The sequence below is a fragment of the Melitaea cinxia genome, chromosome 3 (assembly GCF_905220565.1).
Source record: "Melitaea cinxia chromosome 3, ilMelCinx1.1, whole genome shotgun sequence".
Lineage (NCBI taxonomy): Eukaryota > Metazoa > Arthropoda > Insecta > Lepidoptera > Nymphalidae > Melitaea > Melitaea cinxia.
The window spans coordinates 7,803,659-7,817,123 of record NC_059396.1 but is presented as its reverse complement, the minus strand read 5'-3'; the positions used below and the strand labels follow the sequence as shown (position 1 = coordinate 7,817,123).

The 13,465-nt window shown below is 31.1% G+C and overlaps 1 protein-coding gene across 1 annotated transcript in view; it reads left to right on the top strand.

Moving 5' to 3' along the window:
- LOC123669369 (FYVE, RhoGEF and PH domain-containing protein 4-like) overlaps positions 1-3,160 on the top strand; it is a 30,434-nt gene extending 27,274 nt beyond the window's left edge. Inside the window, exons 7-8 of the mRNA XM_045602976.1 lie at positions 1,489-1,578; positions 2,877-3,160. Of these exons, the coding sequence (XP_045458932.1) occupies positions 1,489-1,578; positions 2,877-2,959 (173 nt within the window). The 3' untranslated portion in view covers positions 2,960-3,160. The remainder of the gene's footprint in view (positions 1-1,488; positions 1,579-2,876) is intronic.
- Positions 3,161-13,465: the final 10,305 nt, after the last annotated feature.

Here is a 13,465-nt window from a genome sequence, read left to right as displayed (position 1 = left end):
CTGCATACGATTCTAAGCGACAATTGCTATTTCCGAGTATACAATGGCCTTTTGTCTAAAGCAAAATATGTACGTAGTAATATATTACCGTTGATGTATGATTCACGTATTGTGGTTAATATTCCCGATTCATAACAAAACCCGTCATTGTTCTGTTATTATCTTAAATATAAATTAAACATCGTAATTATGTTTCGGTTGTTATAACATGAAATCATGTTGATGAATATGTAAATAAGAGTTTGTTTCATCATAATAGGTTTTTGATCATATTAACAACGTTCTATTAGACACCCATGAACCAATAAATTAACAGGACGTAATTAATTTTAAAAGAGATAGCATTCAGTATTTCTGTAATAATTTAGCAATTACAATAATACAGTACAAACAGTTCCAACTCAGCTGGAGCGAAAGCATTGCAGGCTAAAGTTTCATTAGTTTCTGTTAGGTCTGGTGACTGGATAATCCACTACAAGTATACATTAACTTAGTACCGTTTTAGTGGTCGGCCTTTGGCTAGCTCTATTGTAATACCGTTTAATAACAATCGAATTTCCATCCGTCTTGTCACCATAACTAAATCCATTGTAGTCGAAATTTTGTAAGTATTGTCTTGACATCTTTATACAAATATAATACTGCTAATGAGTTTTTAAATTTCAACGCGCTTATCTTAGGATTTATCATAAACGATTTGAAAAATTCCTTTAGCATTAGACAGCAGCACGAGGGTAGATTAAAGAAAACTATTTTAAGTTTCCTAAAAGTATATCAGTGTTATCTGATAGTATATCAGGAAGAATAAACGTGGTTTTATTTGCTAGTTATCGGTATTTATTGTTTAAAAATAGCGTCTAAGTTCTTTTTCTTTCATTTCTGTTTTGCGATAAAATTACAAAAACAAAAGAAATCTATCTTTCCCTGTTTTCTTGAGTGTCGTATCGGCTTATCGCTTGTTTTATCAGTTATTCCTACTTAGGTGTGAGGCCCTCGATAATTTGAAATAATATAATTTTCCAATTTACAAGGAGAGTTTATAAATAACATAACAATGGATGGATAGCGATAGTAGTATCTGAACCGTGACACAGATAGATTGCATCTTTTATGGAAATAAAAATATCTAAGACTAGAAAAATAATTACTTTATATTCCTTAAATTCATAATGAAATGTTTTACGAGAAGGTTGTTTTGAGTTGTCCAACATTGCATTAAAGTTTCTGAACTTTTCGTATTATTGAGTGTTTAGTGACGGAGTGTTTTGAAAGTATCTTATCCATTTACTAGCTAATTTTATCAGTTTATTGGCTTTGCTAATAAAAAACCAATGAATCGAAATACATCGTGGGATAAGATAAAGTTCATTATGAGTAACGATTTGATGTGTCAATGTCGTTATATGTTCTTAATATGTTATATTTTATCGTAAATCGTAATGTAATACAAAAATCATGCTTAAGTAACATTGTTAACAATTATTTCAGAATTACTTCTGCAACAACGCAAAAAGAGGATATCGATGACGTCAATGGACAGCCAAGAGTCGACGGGAACTGAGAGAAACGACGACAAATGTAAGAATCATGTTACAATATCGTTAAGATTGTATCTTTGAAACCTTATCACGCCTGTAGATATCTTTATCGCAAAGGTCTGAATTTTCTCATTAAGTAAAATAACATACAAATCTTTCCTCCAGGTATATTAGATGGTTTCGTTTACGTCAAGTCTCATCCATGAGTTCCTTTCTAGGTCAGTACTTTTAGGCACGCTTCCAAATTTGTTAATATCTTTGGGTATTAAATATTGCATTTTTTGACTTCTGGGTTACTATGGTATCTTTTTGCTACTTCGTGTTCATTTGTTGTCCTCAGCATTATGGGTATACTAAAACAATTTTAAATACTTTACATCTTTCTCAATTCTCTTACTAAGTCTAGGTCTGAAGATACAAAAGGGCTCGTATAAACCGATGTTTTATACAAATATGGAAATAGTTTTGTAATGGCCAGTCCCAATAACCTCTATAATGTCTATGTTTTTGTTAAACAGGCAAAGAAGAAGTTTAACACAATCTCCATTCTTATAGTTATAAATTTTTTTCCCAGTAACAGAAATAAGCAAAAGACTTATTAAAATTGGTCGAAATTTGCTACTAGGTTAGCGATAAGTTTGTGTCCAGCCGTTTATGTGTATGATCGGATAAATTAAAATTAATATAAATAATGTCTTCAGACCAACTTAAAAAAAAATAGAAACACAACCTTTTTAGGGTCCTTTATACTGTACGGTTTTCGCAAATAAATACAATATATTTATTAAATACTAAGAGTATTGAATTTATACAAATATGTAAAATTTTCGTTTTGTAAGAAATTATATTCAGTATGTAAAAAATAATAATAAACGCCCTGGCTTCGGACTTGTAAAATGACTATCTAGTCTAATAGTTTTATATAATAGTTAAAGTTCACAAATGAAAATTTTAATTAAATGCATAATAATTGTTTATTTAGAAAATATATTACCTAAATCTGGAAATAATGTTAGATACATTATCAACACACATATATCAAATGCCATAAAACGAAATTTGCGCTTTCTCTTTAATATATTATTTTAGGATTTAATTTATATATCTATATTTACGTATTTATTAAAGACGACAAAAGATATATCTTCAAGTTTTTTGAGTATTATATATTTAAATTCTTTAAATGTTGTTTTATTTATATTATAAATTATGTATGTAAAATCAATTTTACATATTTATATTTAATGGTATGATTGTTTTTCCCCCTCTAACTGTTTTTTCTCATTGAACGGTTAACTTTAATAAACTTTATTCAAAATAATTTTATTTTCATTTCAGACAATTCACTCAGAGGTGTCCCAGGTGAAGTTCGGCGTTCGGGAGAAAAGATATTTAGGCGGACGACGTGGTACTGCGAATGACGTCATAAACCCTGTTTTATTTGGGTCAAGCAATACTTACAATTAAGCGAAAGCAGAGACTAATTTATTGAAAAATATTTCGATGTTATATCCACACTTAATGAATGGTTAAATCATTTTTTTTAACCGTTAACGTGAGGTATTTTGACAGATGTGAATGAAGATAATCGATTTTCACTTTTTAAATCAAGCTCTTAAAAGATAACGGCTTTGTTACTACCAAAAATGCGTAGGCTGTAATATTTCACAAATATATTTGTTTATTAGTAGCTTTGGGAGAGCGGAGTTGACGGTTAAACGTGATACAGGAGGAAAATAGCCCCTTAGTATCAACGTTAACATAAATCCAAAGAAAATATTTAATTACTAAAATATTAAAATAAATAATTATTTTAACAAATTCTAAGTAGAATAAGACTTGAAACATGTCTAAAGTGTCACTGTAGGAACTTTACGATATTTCGAGGAATGTGATAAAATATGAAATAGGTATTCCATTTTATGTTATTAGAATAATTTCAGTCATTATTTTATGGATTATATTGTTATAAAGTTATTATTGAAGTTTTGTAAATAACTATTATTAGTGCTTAACTTACTTAATTATATATTATTTTATATAAATATGTATTTTTAATTATAAATAATTTAATTATACCTAAACAGTTTATATAAAATAAATATTTTATCTCTAAAATTGATGTAGTGAATTTTATTTATCTATGAGAGTATTTTCAATTTTTCCAATTTTAATTCAAAACTTCAAGTGGTGTTCTTCAAAGTTTTCCAATTTCTGTTAAATTTTACGAAGTATTTTTTTTCCTCCTAAATGCAATAAAAGAATTTGTTCTTCGATTGCAAGCGATGACGCTCGAGAGCTTTTGCCATTTGTATTTTAGGCTCAGCTGCTGAAATCTCACGTTTCACCTGTCGAAAGCATTTGAATAAAGTTTTACATTTTTGTAGGACATTTTCCTAGACTTGTTTAAGCAGGACCTTGCCCAAAAACACGTAAAAGTGCCGTACAATATTGTAACGTAAAATGTGTATTAAACTTTAAATTAATGCCTGCTTAGAACCCGTTCATTTGTTGTTAAAGAAATAAAACGAAGTAACGAAACACGTTTGTTAAAATCCGCAATGCGAAAAATTATAGCTGAGGGAGCGAAGTGGAGCGGAATATTCTACCTGAAGGCTAAATTTTATTGCCTCGCGTTGTTTTCGAACAATTGCATTAATAGTGTATCAAAGGAACGCGTCGGTCTCTTTACGGTTGTGGAGTGGAACGCAGAGATACAATTAAAATTTTAATAATATAAACACGAAAAGGAACATTGTAATTTCAGAAGCGAGAACAAGTGAAGGCAATTTAGGCATATTGAGAAAATTTCTGTTATAATCACTTATGTTATCATTAACTAAAAGATTTTTGTTGTGTTTGTTTAGGAATTGGGAGTATTTTTAAAGTCAATTTGTAAACATTTTACTTTATTATTTATTTAAACTGTACATACAAGAGTGTAAATATGTGTCAGAGATAAACAGTTCTGTATATTTTAATTATTATGCCACCTAAGAACTAGTATGTATGGAAAAAACTAAAAATAATTTCTTAATTTAATGTATAGATGATGACCCGTTTGCGCAGCGCTGGCCGTTGCGCTTGGGGTCGCGGTTTCGATCCCGTCGATATGTCACACACATGGTTATCCGTGTGAGCGTTTGTTCTAGTGTTTTGTGTTTCTGGACACCCGACACAGGAGAAAATCCTACTAGAGGATACTACTATTTATACAAATTCAACTATAGTACTTATTAATACAAATTAAATATCTGTAGTTTTTAAAATTAACATGAGTACTTTTAAAAATCGTTGGCGCCATCTACGGATTAGTTACAGCGCTCACTACTAGATGGCGTTAGTTACTTTTATCGAGAGTTTGAGTATTAGTTATTTTATTATGACCCCCAGTAAAAAGTTAATTATTTATTCCTTAAAATGTAACCTAAGATAGTCAGAAAAAAATTTTTTTTTTTGGAGGCAGAAAAAGGTATATTTTTTATTCAACTTATATTAAAGAAGGATAAAGAAGCGATTAAAAACTGTAAGAATGTATTATTTTCATTTATCAAAATAAATGTCAATTTTTATCATAATATTAAAATTACCTCTAAATAATGTCATAGCGGAATCGTTGTATAAAGCAATGCCATCACTGCCAGTATTAATAATTTCACATTATCTTGCCCATGGGGAATTTAGGCCTAAAACGATCCTATTTCGTGGTGGACAGAGGTAAAACAATGTAAGATGGCTCATTTACTAAAATTGGTTCAGTAATACTCGTATTAGTAAATAACTTTATTCACGGTCAGTAATAAACATACACAATCACAAACGTACATACAAGTGTACATGTAATCTTGGAATATATCATTTTCAGAGATATACAAGAATGTAAAATTTGTTAGCATTTACAATACAAAAACATTACTGATGTTAACATTTTCAACATAGCGACTAAAAAAATAATAAAAAATTTGGATGTATTAAGTATATATATTATATAACTTTAGAATTCATCAATTTCAGTGATTCTTAGCTCTTTCTTATTTATATAACGTGTGTTTAATCTGACGTCCTTCCGTTTAGGCCCATATAGAAAGAGGTACATGAAGGCGTACCATAGCTGAAATAATACGTCAAAAAAATTAAGCAGTAGTAAGTATAGCTCATTAGTACTTAACTTTAAAATCGACAAACTTGAAAAAAAATGTTGAGAAGATAATTAATAAAGACTATAAGAAATTGGCTATAAATAACAGATAAAAAATAAGGAAATTTATAAATAATAATTATTGAATAATTAGTTTTATTAAAGAGTTAGGGCAAGTAAGTTGCAAACCTAAATAGCATATTTAGTTAAATGCAATTGAATGGAAGGATGTCACTTTAATAACAAATTGTATAAAGTATCCATTTCACTAGTTTCAAATTTGTAGCATTATAAAACACGTGAAACAGATTTTTTTTTAACTTTATTATGTTACTTTTATATAACTCTATCAGATTTTTAGCTAATTGTTTGATTTAAATATAGTAAAATTTTGGGGAGGGCTCAGAATTTATTATAAACTTTGATCGCTAACATATAATGTAATAAGTAGAATTTTTGTTACAAATTAATAAATATTTGCTATTCAGTTTGTTGAAAACCTAAAAAATAACGTCTCGTCCGATGAGAAGCTTTATGGCGCCGTTTCTCTGAGCCCGACTTGTTTCGACAGGAGATCTTTGGCGGCGTCTTTAACACTCCCTTGAGGGTTCATTTATATATTCGCAACACGGAGGCGGCAATAAAACTGCGTTATCCCGGTCATTATTTAGTCATCGCCCGGTCGCTTCGCCTTCACTGCGAAAATAAAATGCAATTCATTGACTCTTACACTTACTCTGCAGTATTATGCAACTTTGTACTTGATGCTTAACGTAAAATAAAAATTTATTTTAATGTTAAGAAAGTTTACTTCACAGCCATTGTTAATAACAACGAAATGAAGTTTTTATTTTTAAGAATTTTATTATAAAATGAGTTTACCAGTTAAATCGGAAAATTAAATTAAACTTAACTAATTATTATAAAATAGCTTATGTCCTGATGTTATAAAAAAATAATATTTAGCCTGATTACTTTTGTACTTATCTATTGTCGCATGTTTTAAAGAAGCGAATATTAATTTACTTTATTAATCGTTGAGAATAATCTAGAATATAAACAAAGTTTTTTAATTATCCTGATCGTGCCAAAATTTGTTTTCGAGTTTTTAACATCGTGAAACGTTAGTAAGTATTTCGGTCAGACCCGGTTACGAGCTAGCCATTTTACGACGCGGCCCCGGGCGCCGTTGCTAAATCTCCTTATTTATCCGGGAAAACATAAACCGTAGTCTCAGCAAAAATTAATTGGCTTCTACGCTCTTTCTTGTCGCACATTACGTTTCGTGGTTTATTGTTTTGGACTTACCTATCCATTTGCTGTTGTGATAGAGGCGTATAAAAGGTGACGACACGATTTAATTACGTCTTTTATGACCTTTATTATCTTTTATTGGCCGTGATTTGGGGGTTGATAAACGTTGAATCAATTGTTTAGTGTACGTTTTAACTGGTGAATTGACATTGTGATGATGTGATTATGTTTATGTTTGAGTTTTTTAACAAAAATATAGAAGTGGAATAATGGGTTTGTTGCTTGACAAGGTGAGCAATGGGAGTTGAGCAATGGTCACACCACCGACTGTTGCGCTGCGCGTTCGCAGGTATAATCTCTGATACAAACATTTGTATAGGCCATACAGAGGTTTGTTGTTGTTAAAAAGTTTCTGCTTCTGTATTATGCGTGCTTCCGGATCCTCGACATAGGAGTGAATCTTATGGCCCGTTATGTTTAAGGCGTTTATTTACTTATGTTTTATCCGAAATACTTTTTGATTAAGATAACCACTAGTTTAAAAATAAATCTTGCAGTAATATAAATAAATCTGGCAGTAATATAAATATTTATAACCATAAAGAAAAAAAGGCAGTGTAGTTTGTTTCACATATTATTTAACGTACACTCAGTGGTGTGTTTTGTAACAGTCTGTTTCCTTCTTATTTTTATGAGTGTGCCAAATTTGGCGTGATGTTCAAACGACGGATCATAACCGTCGGACACAGCAAATGTTTGCAATCCCGCCCGTAAACCTGGCATTGTTTCGGTCTTAAAATGTCTTCTTCTATTATATACTCTATTTGACAAAAATAAAGTTTGTTTTTGTGAAATTTCAAGTAATGCACGCAAAGAGATACCTCACTCACGCGTAGCGATTTTATTCTATGCGTCGTAAAAAGAACTCGCTTTCATCTCGCACTTCTTAGAGAAAAAACACTTCATTATGGTTCTTTTTACTTGTGAATAAGAGGTGAGTAAGCAAAATTTGTAACCAAAGACATTTTGAAAATATATTTTTAGGAAATCGCATTAAACATTTTTAAATAACCTCGATGCTTGATTGGCAAACACTAAAACAAAGACAGTGTGTGGAATAAATGAAAAGCATTGTTTACTTGAACGAAGCTTACACTTGTGCTTACACAACACGTTTCGTATAGAAAACACTAGAAGAATGAGTGTGCAGCTAAGATCACACATGCGGCCTTCTCGCTAGAAAGATGATGAAATAGTAGCTATTGAAGTTTTATGCTTTCTTATGTATACAAACTTGTTTTAGTAGATTGCTTTTTTATGTCTAAAAGAGATGTGTTTTTTTTTCATATGTTCTACTACAGAAGTATGTAACGCCGTCTCTCTGAAAAAAAAATGTATTCTGGACAGATCTGTAGATCTGTGACATCTGTTTTAAGAAATTCATAACTCCACAATTACGGTTCCTCTGTATATTACTTACGAATTCAGTTAGTCAGATACCGTTATATAGACTCCATATCACAGGCTATAGTGATCCATTGCGATGGCCGCGTAATCCTAGCTAGAGGATTTGTCTCACGTCCAGCTTACTTTTATTACCGTGCCTGCATGGCGAAATAAAACAAAATTGGCGGGAATTTATGGGCCACAGCCCCAGTATGGCTAGTGGGGTAGAAAGTTTTCAATTTGAAACGAATAACTTGTTTGTCTCGTGTAATAAGGAGGGTTTTGTAGCGGGTAATAAGGGGCCACAATGGCTGTCGCGGGGTTTACTTAAAACTACTTTCTTGGTTTTATTACCTAAGTGCTGTGGGTGGGAAATGGGAAGAGCTCGTCAAGTAAGTTACGCGTTCGTATAGGTGTCACTACCGTGTTATTTGAAGGTGTTAAACATACACATAATTTAATATAGCGCCGAGGAGTGCTGACAGTGCATGAATCTAGCTTACGATGTGCATGTGTTTCGAATAGGGTCACGAAGTGCGACAGTCTCTTCCTTATTGTTATTGTTCAAGAACCTAATACTTCAACGATGGATTTAATTGTATAATTTTTAGTAAATCTTAAATTCTTAGTAACTTTGTAAATAATTAATTGTCGTCGAGTGTAAACAAACCCTTTAATATTAATTGAAAATCTTTAGAGTATTCGTAGTCGCGACGTTTACAGTAAGCTAACGCTTCTTCAGGTAGCAAATTGAATGTTAAAACGCGAAAACGCGTAACCTGCCCCTAACTGAATAAGTTATGAGGTTGGAGCTATTGGTAATGAAACTTGAATGACCTCGGGCGTTTAGACCGTCTGGATGGAATTTCCGTGTTTACGTTGCTTTACCGTCGGTTAAGACCTACAGTCCAGCGGATAATCTTTAGCAGTTCACGAAACGACTTCGCTCGGATTAGCAATTTTATACGACTTTCGTTCTCCACATTCTTATTTACGCGTCTTTTTCTCACGTGTTATTGCATTTAATATGTATTAGTATAATAACTTCTTTTATCGTTTTGCAAACGGATAAAAATATAAATGAGATATTTTACTGCTTTGCGTTGGAAGTTTACTGGAAGGTTATCCTTTTTTTACTCCTTTAAGAGCCACTTCTGAGTAGGCTTTAAAAGACACGAGCGCAAACTAACAACCTGTTGAGAATTTTAAGTCACAAGAAGTGTTGGAGGCAATTAACTCTCATTGTTCAACACCTGAAAGTGTAACTTAAATAGTGTGGTACAGAACACAGGCTTATAACATATTCAATTAAGAAAATCTCTAGTATTTTTTAAGAAAGATAAAAAAAGATTTTATGCTAAATATTAATTATATTTCATTATACTATGAATAAGTAAAACTAATATTATTATTTAAATCTGGAAACTACAAGCGAATTACAAATTATAATAGCAGCAAATTATAATAGTCTTCGTACAAATTTAGAGTGGTAAACTTTTAACGTATGTGAGTCAAACTGATTTATACCTACTAAGTGGATTATTTTAAAAACTTTGTTGAGAGCAACACAGTTCTACCCTACTGGATGACAGTACTAAAATTTAAGTTATTTATTTATAATATTATATATAAACAATATTTTAATAATATAATTATCTAAACAATATATGACTTATATTATTCAAACTGATTGTTGTGTCAGCAATTTTGTATATGCTATTTTACGAGTGTAGCATATAATATAACTAGCTGACCCAGCCATGTGTTGCTGTGGCTTAGTAATTATAATTATTAAAATATATGTAAATTCTATATTCAAATGCGCTATTTATAATCTAGAAATAAAAATACAGCGCCATCTACCGGATATCTGTGCAACTTAGATACCATACCAAGCAACAAAGATTATATTTTTGCTATTTTACTTTAATTTATTTTGTTTAGTAATTGTATATAAAATAGTTTATATTGGCTCGAGCTGTGTCTAAAGAACTATTCGTCTGGTAATTGCATGCCTGGCATCTGCGATACAAGCTGTACTTAGTGCACATGCCGTTAGAAATAAGTACATTGTATAGTTTTCAGGCAATAAAAAAAGCGCTAATTCAACGATTTTCATGGAATTTAGTATGCGGGGAATTTCGGGGGAGATAAATAAATCTAGCTAGAATTCATTTTTAGTAAATGTTTTATCCTAGTTTTTAGACAATAAAAAAATGGCTACGATATCATTAGCATACGAAAGTAAATTTCGCAGTCGTCAATAAAGTTGTATTAGCTCGGTGGGAAATCAGTTGGTCGCGATCGACGGAAAAGATTATGGTTCAAATCCTAAAATATCCAGATCGATTATATTTTTTTCTTTTTCTTTAAATTGCACTCATTATTTTTTATTTAAATAGCCAGTTCTTTTTTTTAACATTAATTCATATTTTTGGAACGAAGTTCCTTACGGCAGGCTTGACATTTGGCTGGGCGACCGTAAGAAAAATATATAACGGAAGTGACGCAATATCAGTCACACGATTGTATAATGTGACGTTTGTAAAACTAAAATATTACTGGTAACCTTTTTTTTATATTATGTAATTTTACATTGTCGAAAAAAATAAATAAAGACAAGTTTTTTTATTTCACTTAATAGTTTGAATTATTATTATTACTTATTATTATTTTTTGATTTATTTTATTTTACTGCATTTGTTATTTTGTAAAATACTAAATTTCCTAAATACTATTATGTACTTAATTAAAAACCAATCAACAATATTAAAAAAAAAAAAAAAAAAATCAAGAACTAGAAAATATATAAAAAATTCAAGATTTTTTTTCAAATTGTGTTGCTTCTATACTATCCGAAGGAACTTCGTTCCTACCTGGTGTCCCATGACACCACAAAAAATTTTGTCTTTAATATTTTTAAATTATTTTTTTTTTATTTTTGATTTTTTTATGTTAGTTTATATTTTTTATTATTGTCGGGAAAAAAAAATCTTATTCATATTTTATAAATATGTAACTAGTATTTAAATATGATTTCCGAAAAACACGATTTACTGAAAATAACGAGCTAAGCTTAGTCACCCAGGTACTTGTTATTATATAAATAATAACTTTATATTATTAAGTCAAAAAAATTATAAAATATAAATTTATACGAATGATACAAAAATTAAAATGTATTACAATGTGAAAAATTTAAATCAGTCGCAAATAAGTTTACCAGCGAAGTGTATGCAGTAAATATACTGGGGTTACCATATGAAGCAAATAAATTTCTGGCGCAGCTCTTACCTAAAGTTCTTAAAGAATGCCAGTTACACAGTTAGACTCGATCCTAGACCGAACTTTCTATTTTTCGATTGCCCATGTTAGTAAGTTGGGAAATGTAGTTTAGACGGTAGTTCACACGGCAGCCGTTTCTCGGCAACTCAATTTGTAACTTATTTTGCATTACGTGAGTTTTCTTATATGTTATTATTTGTTATGTTTGGACAGTCGATGTATGTATAACTACGCCTGAATAGAGGAGAGATGGCTACATTATAACTGTGCGACATAACCTAGAAATTAATGGAAGAAAACGGAACAGATAAAATTATGTTATCCACGCAGACGAAGCCACGGTCAGAAAGTACCATATAAACATCATAAAATATTGTAGAATCATCAGATACAGAAAAATAAAAACAGTCATCAACAAATTGTTATGTACGCTTAATATGATATTCTATATAAATAAAAATGAATGTTAGTAAGCGCATAACTCAAGAATAGCTCGACCAATTGGGCTAATTTAGTTTTTTGTATCTTCCTTAAGGCCCACGGAAGATTTAAAATAAAAAATAACAAAAAAACAATATTTTTTACTATTAACTTTTGACAGAACGAAGTCTGTCCGAGCAGCTAGTTAATGTAATAAAAACCTACGTTAGTAATCATTGTTATTGTTTATCGATACTGCAGTAAAACATCACTAAAGCAATATTGCGCCATTTACCCAAGTTTTGGACACTAGTTCCGGAAGTGGCCGGTAGTTAACTGTTGCATTAACTGTCGCAGGTAGAGCTAAGCTCGCATACACAGCCTACGTGCTTTATTAACCAATTAAGAGTGTTTAAGATAAACCGCTTTATATTGAACTATTTTTAATCGTTTTCGAAAAAGGAGGTTTCTCAATACTTATATATATATATTACACACACACACACACACACACATACATACACACACACAAACACACACACACACACACACACAAAAACACACACTCACACACACACACACAAAAACACACTCACACACACACACACACACACACACACACGTGTTCGCGGATAGCTTGGTCATTTATAAACCGATTTTGCAGATTATTTTTTTGTTAGAAAGGCGATATTCCAAGGGTGGTACCATGATAAGAAAACTAGGATCTGATAATGGCATCCCAGAAAAATCAAGGGAAATCTTCGAAAATCGTAGTGGAAACTAGTGCGTTTGTTAATTTTTTTTGTCTACTTACTTTGTATTACGTGTCGATGTAATTGAAGTCGGTTTCTTTCGTTTGCTAGCAAACATTATCATAAATAACTTTTTCATTCATATGTATTCAACTTTTACGTTTTATCACATTTGAGATGTACCTAGTATTTTGCGTTTTTATTCTTAATTATTATTATGCTTTATATTTGTGCTCTTAATAAACGCATAAAAAAAGACAATTGTCTTCAGTACTTGCAAAATTTAAATACATATGGGACAGATGAAATAAACCGAAGAGTGACCATTGTACGTACTTGTTGATTATTTCCTGAAAACATCCCTACGTCGCAATTGTGGAGTATTTGCTCGAGTTTGGGAGGCTTGCTCAGGAAGTGGCCGGCTGTTAGTTAACTGTTGCACCGATTGTCGCCAGCAGAGCTTAGCTCGGACGCGACCCGGCTTCCATGCGTTTAACAACCAATTAAAGAGTTATGCAATGTGTGGTCTCTCGCTTAGCAAAACAACCCTGCGCTATTTAATGGCTTTTTAACTTTATTCTTTTGATTTAGTTTATATCAAAGAAAATGTAAAACGTTTAAATAGCTTTTAA